General features: G+C 42.4%; 1 protein-coding gene across 2 annotated transcripts; it reads right to left on the bottom strand.

Moving 5' to 3' along the window:
- Positions 1-664: 664 nt before the first annotated feature.
- Positions 665-23,210, bottom strand: RBM44 (RNA binding motif protein 44). 2 transcript variants are annotated; one of them, XM_083401207.1, is made up of 15 exons: positions 23,024-23,210; positions 21,426-21,562; positions 18,703-19,065; positions 15,589-16,886; positions 14,568-14,623; positions 12,833-13,006; positions 11,589-11,664; positions 11,038-11,134; positions 8,696-8,809; positions 7,358-7,443; positions 7,194-7,267; positions 5,180-5,642; positions 4,174-4,319; positions 3,934-4,082; positions 665-1,086 (listed from the first exon to the last, which is right to left on the bottom strand). In XM_083401207.1, exons 3-14 carry the CDS (start codon positions 19,025-19,027, stop codon positions 3,938-3,940), a joined length of 3,054 nt encoding a protein of 1,017 aa, XP_083257333.1. In that variant the 5' UTR covers positions 19,028-19,065; positions 21,426-21,562; positions 23,024-23,210; the 3' UTR covers positions 665-1,086; positions 3,934-3,937. The 2 variants fall into 2 exon arrangements, with proteins under 2 accessions (XP_083257333.1, XP_083257332.1); XM_083401206.1 differs by lacking the exon at positions 21,426-21,562 and having other exon boundaries at positions 23,024-23,199.
- Positions 23,211-24,278: the final 1,068 nt, after the last annotated feature.

Here is a 24,278-nt window from a genome sequence, read left to right on the forward strand (position 1 = left end):
GCCACGTCAGGGATGGTGGGAGTTGCTCCTGCTGCATGAATGCACCTTTCAAGCGCCTGTTCCCACAGCAGCCTGCCTATTCCTGGTAAGCTGCTGCTGAATATTCCATGAAGGTAGTTCCAGCGCTAAAGCCGGAAGGGTAAAGTGACATGGCTGCTTTGTGCTTATGGCTGGATTGGGCATTCCTAGAGTGTGATTGCCTCCTTACTGAAGATGACCAAGCCTGGAACGTTTGGGTGCAGTCAGCTAAACTGAACTCAGCGCAGACCCACTGGAATGAGCCTAATTCAGTCAGGCCCACTAATTCCAGTGGGTCCACTCTGAGTAGAACCTTTGACCTGCTGGTTGGCAAGATCTCCCAGTTGAACAGCATGCAAGCCATACATGAAGGAAGCCCTGAGAAAAGTCACTTTAAAATCTCATTGATTTCAATGGACGTTAGAATGCACGGTTATCTCTCCCACTGGAAATCATGGTAGTTTAAAATATTCTATTTTTGCTGGATTGTTCCCAGTGTGTACAACTACAAAAAGTGATATATCTGTGAAATATATTTGATTTTGTATGAACATTGTTTTTTTAAAGGGGAAGCACTTATCCCCCCCCCGTCAAATAAATACAGTATGAGCCTTGTCAATTAAAATACAAACATCTTACACCTTACTACAACCAAACAAGTTTATTGAAACTGCAGCTACAAACTTCAGCCACATCAGATTCTTAATTACATATTATTTTCTAAAGTTGTTTCACATTACAGTAGCTGACAAACACAAAATATGGTTATCAAAACAGAAGATGAAACTTTTTTTACCTAAGGAAAAGATTTTTGTTCATTGCAGAGTAAAAGAGCAGAAGACCACCAGCTCCTTGCAAACGTGCATATCTTTGAAAGCTGGAACATTTCCCAAACAACTCAGTTTTCCATAAACTAACATTTCGTTCCTCTTTAAATTCACCTGGAGCTCCACAACGGAGTGTGCATTCTCTTTTCAGGCCTGCAATGATGGCTTTTCTTTTCATCCATGCCAGTGACAGACACACCCAGAAAAAATACGTTCAGGTTCACAGACAGCTGCAGAGTCACTATATATAGAAAAAAGATTGTAAAACTAGCAAGTTTTTGTCACTTGAAAAATTGAAGATGAATTTAAACATGCTATTTTTTTAAAAAGGAAATCTGCATTCTACTGTGAAGAAGCAATTGTTCAATACCCAAGAGATTATATGGAAATACGAACAAACCTTCGTTGCTAGGACCTCTATTCTGATCTGAGGGGGCTGAGTAAAGCAGGGGGTCTGGCAGCTCACTGAGCAGCCTTGCACAATACAGCCTCCTGTCAACCAGCAGATTCCAGTCTTGCCCCTTGTTTACACAGTCCTAGCTAAGGAAGGATGTCAGGAGCAGGATTAGGGCTACAGAATGAGACTGTTCTCATTCAGTTAGCCCAACTCGTAGTAGAAGAGACACTGCTTAACACTGCCACCAGCTGGGGCAAAAGTAAAATATATGTTTTGCTGAAAAACATATGGCCAATTTTGCTTTAAGCAGCACATTACTAATTGGCCATGTTAGCAAAAATGACATAAAACAACGTAAATGCAGGTGGCCAAACTGCAAATTTCACAGGGCATAACTGGTTCAACAATAACAGTCCCATAATGGGAAATTATAGGCCCACTTTCTTTACATTAAATTCTCAACTTTTCTGGAGGACAGTAATCTATGAAGCCCAGGCTGCTTTCCAGGCAAACTACAGTGGTACCTCGGGATGCGAACAGGATCCGTTCCAGAGCCCCGTTCGCATCCAGAAGCAAACGTAACTAGTGATGGCACGTCTGCGCACACGTCGCTTTTCGCCACTTCTGCACATGCACGTGACATCATTTTGAGCGTCTGCGCAAGCAGCAAAACCCGGAAGTAACGAGCTCCGTTACTTCCAGGTTGCCGCGGAGCGCAACTCGAACGCGCTCAACATGAAGCATATTCAACCCGAGGTATGACTGTACTCAACATCCAATCACTATTCTTGCGCTGTTACACCTAGCAGACAAATATATTAGACCACTCCAAGGCCATCTATATGTGGCCTTTGTGGACCTAAAATCTGCCATTGACCCCATCCCTAGATCCAAATGATGGTCAAAGTTGCATTTCATGATGGAGGACAAAAGTCTCCTCTATCTTATAAAGCTTTATATATTGAAAGTAATATGCAGGTAAGAGATGGTCTGTTGGGGCTAACTAAACTATGATGTCAAGAGGGGTCTCCCTATTGCTTAATCTCTTTTTAATGACTTAGAGAAAGTCCTAATGGGCCCAGAGGGACAGTGTCCCAAGCTGGGGGCAAGAAGCACCCTGCTTCCACTGTATACAGACGACACTGCTTATCCTCTCATGCGCCAAATCTGGCTTAAAACATCAACTAAGGAAGTTTTTGGATTAATGTCTTGAAAGCGACCTTATAATCAATTGTGATAAATAAATAAAAATCATGCTTTTTGGAAATAGATTTTCCCCATAAAGATGGATCCTCAATGGTCATGCACTTGAACAGACTAAAAGCTTTCCGTATTTAGGGCTTACTGTCCACCTTACAGTCTTACACAGGAAGGTCAGTATATTCCCTAAGCTTTAAAAGTGTTCAGTGCAAAATCTGAAATATTTGGTATAATGGTTCTTTCCCTAAACTTGATAGATTTCAATCAAAGTTTCTGAGGTCCCTACTTCAGGTACCAAATTCAATAACTTCTTTTGGAAACTGGTGAATGCCCACTTTCAATTAAGGCCTGGTGGAGTGAACTGAAATATTGCCTAAGAGTCTGTGTATATAGTCCTGGAAATGGTCTACTCTGTATATGGTCTTGGAAATGGTCTACTCATTTGATAAATGAGTATATCAGTTCCTGGTCAAAAACCATGGTGTATAAGCCCTCTTCCATAGGTCTTTCACCATCTTTCCTTATCCACCTGGGGTATGATGCTGCCCTCAAAACTGTGAAACAGAGGTTATGGGATGGTGTCTTCAGTGACTTACAATCTCACATATATGTGCCCTGTCTGTGTTAGGAATCCAGTATCTGCAGGGTTTCTTGTTATCTCCCTACCTTAAGAGTCTGACCATATCAAACTATTGCCGTTTTGTTTTCTAAAGCCAGATTAAATATTTTTCCATCTGAAGTGAAGGTACTGGGCCAAAACAAACAAAATGAATTTCAATAGGGACAAATGTGCAGTTACACACTTAAGGAGGAAGAACTAGATGCACAAATATAAGACGGGAGACACCTGGTATGCCATCTAGGGGTCTTAGCAGACCACAAGTTAAACATGGTCATCTGTCATGGATGGTTTAGTTGAGATCCCTGCATTGCAGGAGGTGGGACTAGATCACCCTCAAGGTTCCTTCCAACTCTACAATTCTATGACGATAATCTTCTACAAAGTGAGAAGTGTTAGGTTGACATAGCTAAGCAATTAATAAAGGCAATGGCTCAGCAGTAGAAATGGAACAGAAAAATTCAAGGCAGAATATAAAGAGGTTGTTCAAGTTTTCAAGTTCCTGATAAGCCCAATGGCTGAATTCCACCATGAGCAACTTTCTGGGAGCCACAGCCAGTGGAAGAGACAATTGAGCAACATAAGCAACTGTTGTTTTTTTTACAATAGGCTACATTCCAGCCATGGAAAAATCAGTTTTCTACATGCAAATCTCCTCATCCGGTCAAGCAAGAGATTCTGGTCACAGTTCCGGAATACACATTGACCAAACAGAGGCCCTTGAAGAGAGGTGTGGCCCTGAGAGAGCTCTGGGGGTAAGACAGAGGTCTGGGGGGCCACATTCTATTTATGATAAAAGAAAATGGCCAGTAGATATCCGCCAAGCTAAGATGTATGCAATATTAGAATTTGAAGGTAGTTTGGGTACTCACCTGCTTATTTCTTTTGCTTTCCGTCAGATTTACATCCAAATCTCTTTTCCAGAAGTGATGAAGTCATTTGCACAATAGAGCTAAGCGATAAGCCACTAAGCAAACCCTTATTTTCTTTTATCTCTACCAAAGCATCCAAAATTTTGTCTCTAAAAGAGAAGGAGAAAAGGAGATGAGAGCCTCCAGAGAATTTCAGTAAAAAATTTTTTTCTGAATCCCACCATTTAAAAGTATACTTGCCTATGAAGCTCTGGATACAGATCTTCCAGCTTCTTCACCACTTTACGGAAGCTTCTTAAGTTTAATGCGTTTGGTGGTATAAAGGTAGCAGATGGATTTGGAACAAACTGTACTGAACCCAACGGTAAGAGGCCCCCTGCAAGATCCTAGGCAAATATTACATGAGCTACTTAATGGACAAAATAAGGAAAAACTGCATTTGTACTGAAGAACTAAGGAAAGCTAAAATTGAAACAAATATTCAGTAAAATGTTAGAAAATGCTTCCCACTACATTTGCAAAAAGAAGTGGGAGCCTCTACCCACAGAACACCTTGTGTGGATTTGCCTTTCAACCTGAGTGCGTGCTGTTCAAAAGCAACGGTGTCAACCACTTCATCATGGTTAGGTGGAGGGGAGGCAGCCGTCCCATCCCAATTCCATGCCACGTGATGAGCAAATTATCTCCCGCCAGGTCTAAACACAGTAACTGTTTAAATGTAATCTGCAATTGGAGCTTTCCCATTCCTTGCAATCCAACTCTGGTTCAGGTTTTCTGCTTCACTTTCCTTGCTCTGCAGCCTCCCTGTGGTCTGTAAATCCTTCACATTCCACCTAGGACCTCTCTCTGCTGTTGCAGCATCTTGCCTTTTACGCAGACCCTGGGGAGTCTTTCCATACTACTTGCTCTCTCATCGTTTCTCACCTGCCCACACCTTTACCTGGTCAGGCTGGGAGAAAAGTGACAAGGCAGCAGCAGCAGCCCCTGCATCCCCCCCCCCAACTCCAACCTTAACAAGTATCCTGCTTTTACCCCAAAGTGTGATCAATAGTGGTGCTAGACTAAGTTAACCGTGGCTTAGATTCAGTGGGGGTGGGGCAGTTTGCTCCGCAATGGAGCACCCAATCCTATGGCCTGCACCCAATCACTTAAACAATGTGTCAGTATTATCCTTACAAAAGAAGAATGCATGCACTGTGATTTAAAAGATGTTTTGACATACATTCCAATAGGGAGAAAAAGTTACCTCTTGATCAATTTCAAGATGTGTATTTTCCGATGAAACTTTAGAAGATTTGAGATCAGGCTTGGGTCCTTTGCAAGGGGCTGAAGCACAAAGAGACCCTTTTGAAGAGTCCAAGAGAGGCCTGGGGGCACTTGCTGAAGGCAAAGGCAACTTTAGAGGACTTTTGGAGATACTGGGCCCTTTTGAAGAGATGGCAGACATTTTGCAAGCAGCGGAGGCGGAGGTGGGTGCATTAAACATAAGATTACAGTTATTTCTATTTTCGTTATTCTTTTCACAGCTATGACGTGGTCCTTTGTTTCCATGCTCTGGTTTCACATAACTCTGACAATCCGGGAGCCCATTTTCCTTTGCAGTCTTTACAAGATGAACCTTTACTGCTTGCCCCTTTATTTCTCTCTCATTCATTTCTTTCACTGCCAGCTTTGCATCACAGGCTGTTTTAAAACTAAGGAAAGCATATCTAGAATGAAAAAGATGTGCCAAAATTAAGAAAAATGGAAACTTTAAGACCTATCCAATATGCCTCTTCAACTGTAAACCAAAATGTTAAGAGGTATAATCCTTTCTCCTATGCAAAAGAATCAACTAAGCCCCTTTACTTTCTTGCCCCTCTCCATAGACAGACAAGACTGCCTGCAGTGACAGAACTCTGTCACACCTTCCCTTCTCAAGGCCAGGCACACACACGCCACCACGTGCACACACACAACTTATGCTCTGAGCAGGAGCAGCCTGTGCTCGTGGCCCTGCCGTGGAACAGGATGGCTGGATTTCATACCCATAAATTTTATAACCAAATTCATTTTCATGAGGTTTGCACATGAAGGGATTTACACAGTCTCTGTTTCAATGAGAAATTTACAGAGCTTTATTATGGCTTGGACAGCTCTCTTGGTTAGGACGTGGCGCTGATAACACCAGGCTGCAGGTTTGATCCCCGTATGGGATGGCTGCATATTCCTGCACTGCAGGGGGTTGGGCTAGATGATCCTCAGGGCCCCTCCCAACTCTACCATTCTACGGTTCTATGTCTTGCAGTATGTAGCAAGTACATTTAATGTAATTTGTGTTAGTGTATAGTATGATTAGTTGAGGTTTCAAGGTTCATTCTATGCATGGTTTATTTCATCAACTGTCCTATTGCAATTAATGCCTACATTTATAATTACCAGCATTATTTATTTATTTAGATCCGATTCTCAGAGTGTCCCTGAGAAAGGCTGCAACCAACCGAAATTCACGGGGAATGTTATTGTTTTATTAGGATTACTTTTATACATTAGAAATAGCTTTTAGTCGCCCTTTTGAGACTTTGCTTCTACTCTTGTTTCCTTTAGAGTGAAAAATGCAAAGCATCCAGCAGCCCACAAGACCAGGTAATGGCTGTGTCTGTTGCGTGCCCACAAGAGACCAAAGGCAAGCAGGAAAAGAGGGAATGGGGGAAAGGCTTCAAAGAGCCTGATAGATCCCTAGGATCTTGCAAATCATCCATTAATAACGAAAGTACAGCGGGCCTGCCACTTATGTGAGGGTTTGGTTCCGGGGATTCGCAAGCAAAGGCAAAATAACACAAACTGCCCTTCTAAGAGGCAGAAGGCTGCTTACCAGGGCCTGGGAAGGTTGCGTGAGGGCCCCAAGAGCTTCCCAGACCCCAGGAAGCGAAGCAGCAGCTTTCTTGCTGGCCTCTGGGATGCTCCCTTAGCCCCCCCCCCTCCTTCCCAGAAGGCACCGCCATGCTTACCTGGTTTGGGAAGGCAGTGCAAGGGCTTGGGGATGCTGCCACAGCTCACTCCCAACCCAAAGTAACCAAGGAAAGCATGCTGGGTGCACAGAAAACAAATAAATGGAGAGCACAGGGTTTCCCCAACTCTCCATTTATTTATCCCCCCCCCCGCCCCCAGTGTAAGATTGTGATCGCGTAAGTAAGTAAGTGCTGGCCTACTGTCTTTCAGTGAATGTACTTCAGTTATGAAATCATGCAAGCAAAAAATTACAGTATATTGTACAGTACCTGCAATTGGCAGAATATTCACAAATGGAAATCTCAGAAACATTATACTTCTGGAAATGAAGCCACAGATCAACCTGAAATAGACAAAAAGACTTTCACTGACACAGGTTAAAAAATAGCATTCGGTGAAATAAACTATTATATTTAAATATATGTTGACTTACCTCTGATACTAAGGGACCTAAATCTGCAACATGAACACTATATATGTTCTTTAGCTCCTTTTTTGTGTCTTTTATAGTCTGTGTTTCTAGAAGGGTAGATTACAACAATAATGCATACCTCAGCATGTATATTTTGAAAAGAAAAAGAAATTTAACTGCATAAATAAAGAACCAATACTGAAGACAGAAAAGGCAAAAATCCCTTCTAGAATTCCTTTTATGGTCATATATTAGGTCACAGTTTCCCAGAATGCAAAGGACTTATTACCAAGACTTAGAACTGTAAAAATCTCCATTTGCTCTATTTTTACATTTTGTGTCTGAGCTCCTGCAATAAAAACTCACAAGTTCAGCCCAGGATCAGAATGTAAAAGAACAGTTAAACAGAGCTCTCATACAAGCCATTTTTTTCTGCAAAGATGTAGATTTGGGTGCTAGAACCAGTTAGCAAAAGAAGTAGCCAACTCAAAATTTATTACAGGAATCAGTAATTGGGGGGTCCTTGTTACAAGTTACTTATGATTACAATAAAATTAGCAATTAATATTTTTTTTCATCTCCAACATAAAAATGAAAAGTATTTTAAAAACCTCTGTTTAGCATCACTGTTTCAGAAATTTCAAAGGACTGGGAAAGAATGTCCTTTTCATGCTATGTGTGTCCTTGAAAAAAATATGACTTCACTTTGTTTGCCCTGTCATTTTCCACAGGCATGAAACACCAACGTGATACACCAGAACAAAACAGTAATATTTACTGCAAAAGGGGGGTTTTTGTGTTTTGTTTTGTTTTTTTTTTGTTTTTTTGTAGAGTGCAAGGAGATATCCAGGTAGGTTATAATCATCCTGCTGCTCCAAAGGCAAGAAGCAACAAACTTTAAAAGGAAGCTGATGTAATTCCTACTAGAGCCTGAGTTCCATCCTGTGGCAGAGCTGCTGAAGAATCCTTAGGCAGGTAGAAGAATGAGAGACACTGGAGGCTGAGAGGAACACACAGAGGAAACAAAAAGAACCGAGAAGATTCAAAATGCTGAGCCCAAACTGGCCCCAAGGAAGGCTGGGGAGAAACTACAAATCCACCAAAGAGTTACCCTGTCCAGCCCACGTTTTACCAGCTTCTCCGCAAGAGTATCACAGGGGCTATTACCCAGCTTATTAGGGTTATCTGCATACACTAGAGATGAGGTCCCCTACCTTGAAGAGGAGATGTGAGCACCAGCTACCTAGCTAAACCTTTAGAACAATCTGTGCAGGGGTGGATATTTATGTGGGAACAAAGGTAACCAAAGCTCAGAAGTCATATCAGTGCTATTCCCAAACTAATACAGTCAACATGCACCTGAGGTATCACTTGGCTTGAACTGATCTGTAAGTGGCAGTGAAGAATCAGTTACTGTCAGGTTCTCTGTAGCATCAAACCAGCCTTCACTGATTTCTTGAGTATTTGAAGAACCTTGAAACAGATGTAAATATTAAACACACAACACAGAGGTAAGCGCAGAACAGGTAGAAAAAAGGTAAGTAGTCCTGGGCTCATCCCCAGAGCCTTGTCTCTAAAATTTGCCAAACACACACAAAATTTGCTGAACAGGGTTCAGGAGAGCATATCTACACCAACTGAAGGGCCGATAAAAATATTTTTTTAAATTAAGATTTTAATTATGTCAGGTGTCTCTCTCTAAAAAAAACCAGCTTAAAATTAAATCTGAACTTAATGCAAGTGCCTACATTTACAACATCTACAGACTAAATCTGTGAGATCCAAACACGGTGAGTTAAAGCTTGGGTTGTGTTTTTTTTAAGATAAAGAAGAACATCTGACATTTAAGATAAGCACTACAAATATGGCTCAATAAGCCATGTATTATTGTGGCAAACTATGACTATGAACCAAATAGCAAGGAAAAGCACTGTTCTACTCAGTAATTACCAGTCTTTGTTCTGTATGGTGCTTGTATGTGACTGCCTGCTTAGATAATTGGGATGAGGTGCATGCGGTGCCGCTCCAGTTGCCGTAGCGATTGAAGATATCTCACCCCTCCACGGCTTTCCCACAGCTCCTCCTTCGTCTGCTGTCCTCCTCCCCCTCTGCCCGCCCTACAGCTAGGGGTGAGGCTGCTGGTGGTCCATTTGTGCCGCGAGGCATCTGCGCCCCGGATACTCCTGAGCGGCGCTGCAGTTGTAGGGCGGGCTGAGCAGGCTGATTTCTGCCGCGCAATTGGCGATGTTGTCCATGGTGATCAAAGATATCTCTCCCTTCATCCCACTCAGCCCGCCCTACAACTCCAGCGCCGCTCATGAGTAGCCAGGCCCAGAAACAGACTGCCTTCAGCCTCCCTCCCAGCTGTAGGGCAGGCAGAGTGGGAGGAGGCAAGCAGACTAAGAATGCCCTGCAGGAAAGGCAAAAAGAGCTAAAAGTAATTTTTTTAAAAAGCTTCATCACTCTGCCCCCCCCCCCCAAAAAGCTCAGCAATTGCCGGTGAGGGAACAGCTGATATGCGGCATGTTAGACACGTGCGGCTGTTAGCCTCTGGGCGATTCCCCACCACCACCACCACCAAAAGCTCAACAAGTCAGGGCAATTTACCCCCCAAAATAGGGGGCACCCTATACGTGGGTGCCTCTTATACACGGAAAAATACAGTAAATTGGATTTTTAAAATAAAATGCCTTTGGAGGGGAAATCTTTCTAAAGATAGTTTTCTATTCAAGTTACATCATAGTCCAAAGGCTATTCATCAAGAAATAAGGATTTGTTTTAAGTTTTTCATGTGAGTTAAAACTCAGTTTAAGTTATTATTATTTTTAATTGTTTAGCCACATTGGTTAACAAACATGGGTACATATACTATAATAAATTGTTTAAATTGTTATTAAGGAAATGATTATTTTTCTCCTTCCAATAAAGAACAGCAGAAAAGTTGTCCAAATATAAACAGTTAACTGTTAAACCTCACAATAATTTCATAATTATCTATGTATTTCTAATAGTATAACCAAATCTGTAATTTTTAATATAACTGTGAAAACTACTCTGAAAAATTATTATTCCAAAAATGAAACCTTCATCTGGTTGTAAATACAGTGGTGCCCCGCAAGACTAATGCCTCGCAAGACGGAAAACCCGCTAGACGAAAGGGGTTTCCGTTTTGGAGGTGCTTCGCAAAACGAATTTCCTATGGGCTTGCTTCGCAAGACGAAAATGTCTTGCGAGTTCCTGCGGGGGTTTCCCCCCCCCTTTTCCCCAAGCCGTTAAGCCGCTTAACAGCTGATCCGCTAAGCCGCTAATAGCGCTAATCCGCTAAGCCGCTAATGGGCTTGCTTCTCAAGACGGAAAAACCACAAGACGAAGAGACTCGCGGAACGGATTCTTTTTGTCTTGCGAGGCACCACTGTATTAAGATTATACCAGCAAGAATGAGTCTTTCTGAAAAAAAATGATTTAAATCATATCCACCCTGATATACATTATGTTACTTTGGCACACTACTAGTGGTGCCCCTTGCTTGTGTCCCTTTGCCTGAAATCAAATCCACTCCCCAATTAGGAACATTCTGATTGGAACTTAAAATTGTGAATATTTAACTACTTGCATATCATATTTAATGCTTGGTATAGTTCAGAGGACAAACCAGTTACAATATAATAATTTCATCCAGCATTTAAAAATGTTTAACTTACTATTTTCAAAAAGTTCATATTTCTCTTCTTCAGAGGTTTTGTTGGAAAGGGACAAATCAGGGCTACTGTTTTCACCATCCTTCTTTTGACATGTAACCTAAAGTTAAAAAACAAGAACAGATTTTAATTTTTGCTCAACAGACAGCTTTTCAGTGCCAACTTACACAGGCCAGTTTTAGAACAAGTTATTTCCTGCTTCACAATTCAGAGAAGCACCACCCCTTTCTTTTAGGGTTTCTCTGAGATGCAACAAGAGCTTGTAATTTCCAAAGTTACACTTTTTGAAACAGAAATTTAACCAAAACAGTGAAAGGGGACACACTCACTTAAAAGATACTTCAATGAGCAATCTGCCCTGTGGTATTTATTTTTGAGGCTGATATAATGGTTCTGCTTTATATTGACTATATTATACCCCATTGCTAGCACAGATTTATATTTATGTTTAATAGAGAAGTTGTAATGTAGAATCAGCCTGCAAAATAAACCATTTTGAAAGTTCACAAAGAATTCTTAAGGTAGTGTTGTAATGAAGTATGCAGAAGACTTACTAAAGGGAGTGAAGAAACTTCCATATTCTGTGGCAATGACACCTGAAACACAGATTTTCCTGTCCCAAGGGTAGAACTGAAAAAATAATCAAACGTATATTCATTGATTTGGCATTTGCTGAGGTATAGAAAGCACCTTTTAGCCACTTTCTATTTTTATCAAAACAGCCTCAATTCTCCATGTGTCAGAAGAAAGAATCTTGCCTTTAATATAATTTGGAAATACTTTAGGTACGATAATGAGTTATGACCATTTCTGAAAGATCAAGTGAGCGGCAAATCTCAAAAACCTTCCATGCAGAGGTGCTAAAGGGCTGTGCAGATGTTCACTGGTGAGACCAAGGAATGAGAGAAAGTCACTGATGTTTCCCCCCAACCCCCATCATTACCTTTGTTACTGAAGTCAACATTTTCATACTGAATGTGCAACGTATAAAAGGCTTGATGTGTTTCAGATCCAAAAGGTTTGTGGACACTCCTGTAACTTCTCCCAGGCAAAATGTGCCTTAGGTGAGGTAGGGAAAAGAGGAGCTCCATGAACGGTCTGCATAGCTTAGTCCTATGTCCCTATTTGTTGCCTAGAGACCTCCTAGATGACAAGGGAATTCCTCTTGTCATTTGTGCCCACCTACAGTTCAAAAGAAGGGATGCAACCTTTATTTGGTGATGCCTAGGCACTGCACATCAAATTTTCTCTTTCCAGGTAACCACATAAGGGGAAGGGGCTGTTTATTTAGTGACTTCTCTTATGAAGTGACATCTCAGAATCCTTTTGTTTCTTTGGAATAGGAAGTTTTTTGCCAAAATGTAGGGAGCTTTTGAGAAGACTCTTAACATGGCAGGAGTTGCATTTGAAAGAAAAAACTAAGGAAATACTAACATGAATATAGATGAATTCAGCCTCATGCCTAAATCTCCAGGCTAAACTTACTGACTCACTAAACAGTTATTCCAAATACTTTTCTGAAACTGTTGTAAAAAGGCTAACTTCCTTGAGTAGTTTGCTTTCTTTGGAGTCACTGGACAGAATATTTATGCCTTTAACTCAACTCTTCCCTCCTACCTGACTTTCAGCTAGGTCCCCCAGACAAAGCAGCTCTTAGCCTTACAATACAATGCTATGAATACAACGAGTAAATATGCATGGATTATACTGAAAATGTTTGTATTAGTAATCATATTTGGTGTTCTGCCCAAACTAGTTAACAGTCCACCTTCCACACCAGAAACTATTTCATACATACCCATTTACAGATTTCTTTTTGTCCATGGAATTAATGCAAGTCTGCCAGCAGTGCTGTTGATACATCTGATAGCGAATTTTTAAAAGCTGCACTTCCGCTTTTATAGCTCTCTCCAGTATTTCCTTACAGCAGCTTGGTAAATGGTTGTTTATTTCTTGAGAAAGCTGCATTATCCTTTTAAAAGAAATATTAAGTTTGAATACAAACAAAAGTGATTTAGGGGATTCTACTTAAGTGTACATTTAGAAAACAAAAAAGAACAATTGAAAAGTCATTCCCAACCAGAAAAATAAGGAATTTATAAAGGTAAAGTTAAAGGACCCCTGGACGGTTAAGTCCAGTCGAATTCGACTCTGGGGTACAGCGCTCATCTCCGCTTTCAGGCTGACAGCTTTCCGGGTCACCTGGCCAGAATGACTAAACCGCTTCTGGCACAATAGGATACTGTGACCGAAGCCAGAATGCACGGAAACACCATTTACCTTTCCACTGCAGAGCTACTTGCACCGGTATGTTTTTGGACTGCTAGGTTGGCAGAAGCTGGGACAAAGCGATGGAAGCTCACCCCATCACGCAGATTTAAACTGCCGACCTTCCAACTGGCAAGCCCAAGAGGGTTGGTGGTTTAGACCACAGCGCCACCTGCACCCCCATAAGGGATTTATAAGCCAGCAATAAGAACAGCAACGTGAGTAACATTCTTACTCAGCTAGCCTTCTGTTTTCATGGCCTAGTTCTAGTCATACTAATTCTCACCAGCCTGGATTCAGGGTGCTCCTTCTTAGAAGGGCTGGCAATGGAAAGAGGGAAGGACAATTTTCATGGATTTGCTGGAGCAGAATAGGTGGCGGTGGGGAACTGCCCTGCTGGAAAAACTGACTAAGCTGAGAGTCCTTAGGGATCAAAGATAAAATGACAACTTTGGACCTGTTTGGTTTGACTTACTTCATTTGTAAGCGAGGAGAAAAATGGCCAAGGACCTCCATTCAGCCCACAAACCATTATGGCTGATCCAGTGACTCAGGATATCTGCATACTTTAAATACTTTCCCTTGGTATAACAGGGTCCATGTTTTATAACCACCTCTTGCTTAACAATTATGTCTATGCTATAAATAGTTCACATTTATAGCATTCACATACCTGTGGTTTATTTATTTTGGTTATAATGTTTTTATTTGTTTGACACTGATCTGTAATTGTATATGGACTTTTTCACTCTATAAGACGCACCTAGTCTTTAGAGGTGCTATGATGCTCATGTACTGCTTGTGGGCTTCCCACAGGCATCAAGCTGGCCACTGTCTCTGTGCAGCGCCGCCCCTTCAGCGAAGCGGGAGGAGAAACAGAAGGGGCTCCGTTCCTCCTCTCGCTTCGCTGAAGGGGCGCTGCGCAGCTCTCCCTCTCTGCACAGCGCCTCTCCTGCGAAGCGCCATTCGCTCCGTAAGACGCACTCACATCCCCCCTTGCTTTTTAGGAGGAAAAAAGTGCATCTTATGGAGCGAAAAATACGGTATGTATATTGTCAGCAGTTCCTGTTTGTTAACAGTGTTATTTGTAGAATATTGAATCACCTTTCTTTGAAAATTAATAAAAAATATTTTGCAGGGGAGTTGGCAACATTGCCTCCCTCCCCCCTCGTGTAACCACAGATTCCAGCTGGTGGAGCTTTAAGAACCTCAAAGGAAATTAAGTTTTAAGAAGTAGTAAAAATCATTTAAAAGGTGTATCATACCTGTTTGGAATTTCATTTAAGTCTCTGCTAGTGCTATTTTTCCATTCCAAAAGATCCTAGAAATAGCAATTTTAGTAAGTTTTATTGACAAACTAAAGATGTAAATCAGATTTAACTAGCAAGTCCCTAAACCTTATGCTCCTTGTTTCAATAAGAAAATCCAGAATTTTGCATGTCTAGCCATATTATATTGGCTTCCTAAGTTACGAATACAAGCACAAGGACGACTGTCCTACGGGAATCAGAAACATATACGAGCTGTACTTGGCTGCAGCTCTTCAGCATTTGTACTCTGTACACCAGCATGTATGCCCTGCACATGATGCTTCTGGACCTGATCTGGGAAGGAAAGAGTGCGGCAGGGGAGGTGCTGATCTTTATCAAGGGCAAGGCAGCCAGAACTGCTTTAAGAACTGGAACCATTAAGAACTTGTGCTTCAGCTCGGTTTTGCCTAATTTCTTTGCCTCCCTTTCCCTCCTGCCTCATTATCTCTTTACACGGTGAGCCTGAGGGCAGGGACTATCTCACAACTGATTTTTGTAAGCTGCTTTTTTGGCTAAGGGGGGGGGGGCATTACAAATGCTGTAAACGAGTAAGTAAAAGATGTGGGCTGCACACTAATCCTTATGGAGAAATTTCAAAGGTGCCTTATGACTGCACCTTATGAACATCCAATGTTGTGAACCAGCTATTCACATTTTGTCTGTCTCAGAGTCTAGAAGCATGATTAAGAGTGTGCCTGACTGGCAAAGATTTCTGGGGCTCTAGCCAACAGGTTTCTCAGAAAACGTGAGTTAAACTCAAAGCCTAAGGATTCAGAGCTTTGGCTGTCCACTTGTACATGCAACTGCCTAGCCAGATAGGAAGACAAACACACGCCCCCTAACTTGATAAGGGTGGGCACATGACCTTGAAGTAGGAAGCAGATACAATTATGGTCTGCCTTACAGAGTAGTTAGAAAAACATATAGTGGAATGCCTCAAATAATAACTAATTCCATAAGCTTCCCCATGTTTTACCTTGTCACTAGTGATACAGTTTTCCAACATTTCATCCATTGCTGCTTGTGCGGTAGTCATCTCCATGCTGTCAGATATGCATGACCAATCTGTATTGCAGGCAACACTTCGGGCGGAATCCCTCAGCCACTGCCTGGGCCTTTCTTTGTTCATCATTTTTATAACTGTGTTTTGTCCTCTGGACACTACTGAAGCCTTGACATTAGTTGCTCTGCTTGTTGTAAAACAAGCTCTAAAATCAGAACTTGCATCAACAGCTTGGTTAATTGCACTCTGATTATTAAATGCTTTATAGGTGCAATTTGCCTCCTTATAATCAACTACAGCTTCATAATCAGAGAAATCTGAAATTTCTGTATCACCGCTAGAGGTGTGTGCATGGGAACATTTTCTTTCCTGTTGCAATACATGTGTATTTCCAGTTTTCAGGGTTCTACCTGAAAGATAATCTGTTTTCATATTTTTATCAATTTTAGAGTTGCTCCCTGAGAATAATTTTGGATTATTAACCTTAGCACTAACTGAATGTTTATTGACAATACTACTGAGCAAACTAATAGTCTCATCTCCTGGTTGATCATCAAAATTCAAACCTTTGCCTTGTGTGTCACATTTGCTATCTTGCGAAGTCTGGGGGAATTCTGGTTTTTTGCTGTATTTGTAGCAGCCACAACCTGAAGTAGGAGACTCATCTTTTTGTTTGTTCATGGGACACTGGGCATCTGCAAGCTGATTTTCATTTGACAGTTCCTTGTCCTGAAAAGCTTCTGGCCGATGACCAATGCAATCTTGTAGTCCGATGCAGTCTAGTGTGGAGCCATCTAAGCCTCTGCACCTGTACTCCTCATTTTGATTGCTGCTTAAGTAGGAGGAGTCTGCCGCAGTATCCAAGTTCATATCCGTCTCGCTTACATTAGGCAGTGCAATGGACATTCCCTCACCTCCCTTATGTGCAGATTCCAGTTCCTCATCAGGCAATGCACTAAAATAAGGCAAGCTTCCTTTTGATATGCTTAATTCTGAGGCACTTATGTAACATGACTGGCATGGAGAGGAGCAATTAGCAAGATTCAAGCAAAAGTCAGAGATATCATTAACTGTATTTTTTTCAGAATGTTCTGATCCATGGAGTGCACTCAGGACTGTTGATTTATGAGAATTGTTCTCAAATTCACTCTCTCTCTGCTCCATGGCTCCCACGTCAGAATGGTTTCCAGAAGCAACAAGCATCGCTTCACGGAGCTTACTTTTCTCAGAACCATCTGATGGTAGCTGATGGGGTTTAACAGCTTTTTCACCTGTTTGGACAAAACACCAAATGCATATTTCAATATTCTTTCTCTAACCGAAATTTATCCTACATAGTGAAAAAAAGGAGTGCTGGCAGTGACTGCTCAATTTGGAAAGAAGAAACAGGTACATAGGAAACAGAAGAAAGGCAGTGAACTACGACAAAGGGTACATTGATTGGTACTGATTAGGAAAAAATTGCTAGCTTTTAATAGTTATCGCTTCTACTTTTAGAATTTTTTAGCAAAATGTTAAAATCCACCAGACTATTTGTTATTAGACAGTGTACCAGATAAAGATAATTTTGCCAGTGGCAAAACGCACCTGGTACCCAGGAAATTTTGAACACTGTTTGTCTCCATGGGATCCAGAGCACCCTGGATCCCTTGCAGGGCCCAGTCCCTCTCTGATTTGCCAGACCTGAAGCTGCAGGGCCTCTGATGTGGTGAAGCATTTTATTTTGCACTAACAAAGCAAATACAGGCTACCTACACTGTAGTAAGCAAATTTATCATATGCTCTTATCATATAAAACTGAAGCTGAAAAACTGCATCTTTCTTGCTCGTCCCACCCACTCCATTTCTTAATGTTTTCCACCTTCTGCTTAACTCCAAGCCTGACATCTACCAATTCACAACTGTATACATGAATCATCCCACACAGCTTGATACCAGGAATGGAAACTGAGTAAGTCACTTTCTAAAGGCACACACAGAAAAATACTATGGGAGCAAGCAGCATTTCTACCCAAATTAAACTGGAATGATGGGGAAGTGGGGGAGGAGTCGGATGATACTCAACACCTTTAAAGAGCACTTATCCCATGTTTATATCATATAAGAGGAAGAAGGCTCTGCCTGACTCAAAAAAGTAGTACCAGACCCAGTTGGTGAACCACAGAAATATTAAATCATCATGTAACACACATCCCAGAAACTCGCTAAAAAACTGCATTTGGTTAACCAGTATCACAGACAAATCAAAGTTGTCCTACCCTATCAACACCCAATAAGCATGGTAAATATGTTAAGCACAGCAAAAATGGATTCCAGTGGATCTTCCCTAAATCCAAAACTACTTCTCTTCGTAAGTCAACTAAGTGACACAAATGTAACAAAAAGGGGTTTTTAAAACTTGTGTGCAAACAAATTAGAATCATATAATTGTAGAGTTGGAAGGAATCTGAGGGTCATCTTGTCCAATCCTCTGCAATGCAAGAATCTCAGCTAAAGTATCCATGGCAGGTGACCACCCAATCTCCACTTTAAAACCTGCAAGGAAGGAGTCCTTCCGAGGGAGACCATTCCACTGTCAAACAGCTCTTACCATTCATCCTTTGTCTACTATTGGCTACTTCGGAATCTGCTGGATTGATCGCTTCCATCGACAGGTGTCTTTTGTACAGGTACTGTAACGAGCTGCGATTACAGGTAAGACCTCTCCCTTAAAGCAGGTGCTTCTAATCTCAGCTTGTTACATAAAGTGACGATACCAGGTAGCCTGACATCTGGCTGGTTGATAGGGGATCAAATACTTATTTCACTCATTATAATGCACATCCATCTCTGACTTTTGTCTTCTGGGTTTCTGGGGGTTTTCCCGTTGTTATTCTGTCTCTCACAGCTACAATAAACCTACCATTAAAATTATGGACTTCATCAGATGCCAAACAGGCAAATTTAGCAGGGGATCAAATACCAATACTTTTTTCACTCACTGTAAGCTCTATTTTCTTATTAAGATTGCTCACAGTACAAATTATGGTATAGTCGCAAAACCCTAAGAAAAAAGTCACTAACTATTGAAAAGTAAAATTAACTCACCAGAAAAGCTATGAATAGTATTTGGCTTTTCTAAAACCTGAATTCCCCAGCCATTCATTTCAGCAGTAGCATATCTGTAGTAACTGTTTTCCAATTGTCCATATTTAAAGGTGACAGATGCGGAAGAAGGCACTACCATATGTGGATATGATGCATCTACAGCCACAGGCACAGGCACAGGCACATACACTCTTGGGTGAAACCAGAAAGGCGCCACTGAATATGGGACTTGACCATAAAGTGAACCATCTCTTGGGAAGCATGGCCTTGTACCAAACAGAGGTTGAATGTATCCTTTTTCATTAAAAGGAGGGTGCCATGACATATTTTAGACATGTGTATGACAGGGTGAGCGTATAATTCCTGGAAAGCAAGCAAAATAGACATGAATATAAAAAGGAATGGTTAAATAATCGAAAGTATTACAATACATCTCTTATACATTCCAACTACATACTCATGGCTTAACTAAATCCTGGTGGTCAGTCAACTGAACCTCTTAACTAAAGCAACAACAGTGAAAGATATACACATCTACTCAGCTCAATGGGACTATGCTGAGTTTCCCCTCTTTAAACAGCAACCCTCAGTTCTAGAACTAGCTTGCTAATGACATGTGAAGTGGCTCTTTGGGAAATCCCACCTAAAATTCTCTTGGGCAGGTAGATGGTGGGCAGCTATTTAGGTCTTGACTACTGCCAATCAACATAAAAATACTTTAATGTCTAAGGCAAATTTCTTTTAATTCTTGGTAGCAGAGAATGCTCGCAGTTCTTTAGCAGGGCCGGGTGATATATTGATAAAGGTAAAGGGACCCCTGACCATTAGGTCCAGTCATGACCGACTCTGGGGTTGTGGCGCTCATCTCGCTTTATTGGCCGAGGGAGCCAGCGTACAGCTTCTGGGTCATGTGGCCAGCATGACTAAGCCGCTTCTGGCGAACCAGAGCAGCGCACGGAAACACCGCTTACCTTCCCGCCAGAAGAAGAAGAGTTTGGATTTGATATCCCGCTTTATCACTACCCGAAGGAGTCTCAACGCGGCTAACATTCTCCTTTCCCTTCCTCCCCCACAACAAACACTCTGTGAGGTGAGTGGGGTTGAGAGACTTCAGAGAAGTGTGACTGGCCCAAGGTCACCCAGCAGCTGCAGGTGGAGGAGCGGAGACGCAAACCCGGTTCCCCAGATTACGAGTCTATCGCTCTTAACCACTACACCACACTGAGAGGTACCTATTTATCTACTTGAACTTTGACATGCTTTTGAACTGCTCAGTTGGCAGGAGCAGGGACCGAGCAACGGGAGCTCACCTCGTCGCGGGGATTCAAACTGCCAACCTTCTGATCAGCAAGTCTTAGGCTCTGTGGTTAAACCCACAGCGCCACCCGCGTCCCTTGATGTATTGATACATCTTCCAAAACCCATTTTGAAGACCACAGCACAGCAATGGTTTCATAACATTTGATGTGGCAATATGCATCACAAATCACGATGTGTATGTGTGCTATGTAAAAATAAATAAATCACTATGTGGGAAAAACCGTGAAGCCCCTCGCTTCTCTCATGATTTCTGCCACACCATTGCTTGCTCTGCCACCTCAGCAATCCTCCGCTTCCTGTTTATTTTATGGTGTTTACATTGTTGCGTTCCCCCTAAATAGCTTAGAAAATGTGCTAACTTGACTATTATCTGTACTATAAAATAAGTTTTAACAGTATGTTAAAGATATGTAAAAAAAAACATTTACAAGATATGTTTTACACCCCTAAGTAACAGCAGTTGCTAGGACATTACCCAATTCACCTCTACAGAGTTTCATCCTTATTTCAGACATCATGATATATCTGTAATAGCTGGTGCTATATCACAATGCTGAAAACCAGACATCGCTGAGACCTATTTTTAGTGAGCATTTTCATATATCACAACCCTATAAAGTTAATTCTGTAACAATTTCATTATTATTATTATTATTATTATTATTATTATTATTACTACTATCATCATAGATTTTCCATGGGAACTCAATTGTGCAAGTTGCATTCTCTGCCAGAGATAGTTATATTGAAGGCTTTGTAGCTACGTTCTCAAACAATTTCAGCATACTCCATACATATCCCATCCTTTCTGTTAAGAAACTCCTGCACATCTGCCACTGAAATGGTGTGCTGCAGAAGCAATGAGCATTACCATTTCACATAAGAATTCATTCAGGCCCACTGGCCTGTACAAACTTAGCATGCAACCAACATTGGTGTGACTGCACATTTTGGGGCTAATGTGGGGACCCTTTAGCTCTCCAGATATTGCTGCACTACAACTCCCATCATCTTTGGCCTTTAGGCAGGCTCACTGGTGTGAGTTATAGTTATAGTTCTGGAATACCAAAGCTTCCCTACATCTGCTATACAGTGGTACCTCAGGTTAAGTACTTAATTCGTTCCGGTGGTCCATACTTAACCTGAAACTGTTCTTAACCTGAAGCACCACTTTAGCTAATGGGGCCTCCAGCTGCCACCACGCCGCCAGAGCACGATATCTGTTCTCATCCTGAAACAAAGTTCTTAAACTGAAGCACTGTTTCTGGGTTAGCGGAGTCTGTAACCTGAAGCATATGTAACCTGAAGCGTATGTAACCTGAGGTACCACTGTACAGTGGTACCTTGGGTTAAGAACTTAATTCGTTCCAGAGGTTCGTTCTTAATCTGAAACGGTTCTTAACCTGAGGTGCTCCTTCGCTAATGGGGCTCCTGCTGCCGCGATTTCCGTTCTTATCCTGGAGCAAAGTTCTTAACCTGGAGCAACCACTTCCTGGTTAGCGGAGTTTGTAACCCAAAGCATCTGTAACCCGAGGTACCACTGTAGAGAGAAAGAGGAGGGCTTGCTCAACTGTAGTGGCCAATTAGACAGACTAGTAATTTTGTTGGCTTTAAATAGTATGGCTTTAAACCTTGGGTTGTAAAGTTCAATCTTAAGAGGTGCCTGCCATGCTACAGGCAGTGTGTAAGTCCAGGCCTTTGCAGTACAACCTGGAATATGGTTGCTTTCATACACTAGTACAGTGGTGCTTCGCAAGACGAAATTAATTCGTTCCGCGAGTCTCTTCGTCTAGCGGTTTTTTCGTCTTGCGAAGCAACCCGATTAGCGGCTTAGCGGATTAGCGCTATTAGCGGCTATTAAAGGCTTAAGGGATTAGCGGATTAGCTGCTAAAAGGCTATTAGCGGTTTAGTGGTTTAGAAAAAGGGGGTGGGGAGCGAAAAAAAACCTCAAGACTCGCAAGACATTTTCGTCTTGCAAAGCAAGCCCATAGGGAAATTCGTCCTGCGAAGCGCATTGAAAAATGGAAAACCCTTTCGTCTAGCGGGTTTTCCGTCTTGCGAAGCATTTGTCTTGCGGGGCACCACTGTATCTTAAAAGTTCCTAATACATCTTAGGGCGGCCGTTCCCAATCTATGACTCTGGATCACCAGCAGGTCTACAAGTGTCAATCAGGTAGGCCCTTGGTATGCCCACGTTAAATATTCATATTGTTGATTAACTGTTTTTTATTACTTTTTTATTTATCATATTGCCTTTGATTGAATTTCAATTTGACTTCTATGGGACTCATGTTGTAATACAGTGAAGCACTAGGTAAGAAAAGAAGCAATAAATGTGCCATTAAAAAGTATACAGCATAGAGTGGAAGGGACCCTTAGGGTCATCTAGTCCAACCCCCTGCAATGCAGGAATCTCAACCAAAGCATCCATGGCTGATGACCCACCAGCCTCTGCTTAAAAACCTCCAAAGGAGGAGAGTCCTCCATTTCCCGAGGGAGAAAGTTCTTCCTGATGTTTACACTTGCAGGGTATTACAATTGCTGCAACTGATGGGGAATTCATTAAAGGGTCGACTAAGACCTTAGGCAGCAGTTAGGTTCTGCAGCCTTAAGAGCAGGGGCAGGCAAACTGAGGCCCGGGGGCCGGATCCAGCCCAATCGCCTGCTGCTCTGGGAATCAGCGTGTTTTTACATGAGTAGCATGTGTGCTTCTATTGAAAATGCATCTCTGGGTTACTTGTGGGGCGTAAGAATTCGCTCATTATTTCCCCCCAAAAATATAGTCCGGCCCCCGACAAGGTCTGAGAGACGCTGGACCGGCCCCCAGCCCGAAGAGGAAGGCAGTTCAGCTTTTCTCCCCCCTCTCTACCTCTGCTCCCCCCCCCCCCCGCTGGGCTGGAGGGCGGCACGCAAACCCGGGAAGACCCACCGCCCTCCGCGCCCCGGTCCGGCCTGCGCACGTGCTGCCGGCGGCGGGGAGAAGGCGCGGGACTCACGAACCGGGAGGAAGAAGAAGCTGAAGCAGCAGCAGCAGAAGCGGCCGCCGCCGCCCGGTGCCGAAGCCTCGGCCAACTGAAGCGCCCGTTCCTCCCGCGCGCCCGCCCCGCCGCAAACCGCCATTGGCTGATCGCGGGAGGCTCGTGGCCAGCGGATTGGCGCAGGGGCGGGGCTCGTGCGCGGGTCGGGGCCTCGCGGCTCCCTGGCCCCGCCCCGCTCTTCTTCCTCCTCCTCTTCGCCGCCTCAGTTGCGCTTCTGGCTGCCCAGACGCCGCACGGGCCGCCGAATGGGCCCAAAGCGCTTTCCCTTGAGCTCTGTCCCGCCCCGACTCCGCTTCTCCCTATATTCGAAGCGGTATTACGGCATTTCTCCTTACCCTGCCTTTTCCTCCTGACAGGACTTAAGGCGGTTTACAACGGAAAAACGGCTAAAACACGCACGAGATAGAAAGGAAAATAGAAGGGGTCGTTTAAAAAGGAACAATAGAATTGAAACACGCACACGTTTGTCTGCCTATCTAATCTGTACAAATAGTTTACAATAAAGAATGAGGGGGAGAAATAATTCTATTTTTATGAAATAATAAAACACGTTTAAGGCACCCCTTTGTTTGCCTACTAAAAATATTCCCATTTAGAGAAGCCTATTTTAACGTAATTTATTGGCACAGATTGTTGTAAGAGGTGCTGGATTTTTGTTGCATATTTTGTTGTTTCTTCAGCTTGTAAACCTTGTGCATAGCGATATAGAAAGGCGATATACAAATTCAAAAGTGAAATTAAACTTTGAAGACACAAAAATGTTAATCTAGTGGACGTCAGGAGATTATAGATTCCACAAATTTATACAATCGATCTTTTTCATATTTAAAAGAAACCAATATACTTACAAGTTTTCTGTTGTTGATTCCACTATTACAAGAATTTTGCTCATTTCCTGCATTTTTATTGAAGGTGTATTTCATAGCCATCTTCAAGTACCTAAAGGGCTGTCACATGGAAGAGGGAGCAAGCTTGCTTTCTCCTGCTCCAGAGGGGAGGACTTGTGCCAATGGCTTCAAGTTGCAAGAAAGGAGATTCCAACTAAACATTAGTAATAACTTTCTGATGGGAAGAGCTGTTTGACATTGGAACAGACTCCCACAAGAGGTGCTGGACTTTGCTTCCTTGGGGGTTTTTAAGGAGAAGTTGGATGGCCATCTGTCAGGGATGCTTTAGTTGAGATTCCTACATTGCAAGCGGTTGGACTAAATGACTTT

This window comes from Podarcis tiliguerta, assembly GCF_965153285.1.
Source record: "Podarcis tiliguerta genome assembly, chromosome: 1".
In the NCBI taxonomy this organism is placed as follows: Eukaryota; Metazoa; Chordata; class Lepidosauria; order Squamata; family Lacertidae; genus Podarcis; species Podarcis tiliguerta.

What these genes read in the sequence shown, in the direction of transcription:
- RBM44 (XM_083401207.1), bottom strand. Translation starts at nt 19,027, where the DNA reads ATGTCATGGCACCCTCCTTTTAATGAAAAAGGATACATTCAACCTCTG. An exon ending in AAAAAGAAATCTGTAAATGG is followed by an intron (nt 11,665 to 12,832) that starts GTATGTATGAAA and finishes TTATTTTTTCAG; the next exon opens with TTCTACCCTTGGGACAGGAA. An exon ending in CTGTATCCAGAGCTTCATAG is followed by an intron (nt 4,083 to 4,173) that starts GCAAGTATACTT and finishes CTTCTCTTTTAG; the next exon opens with AGACAAAATTTTGGATGCTT.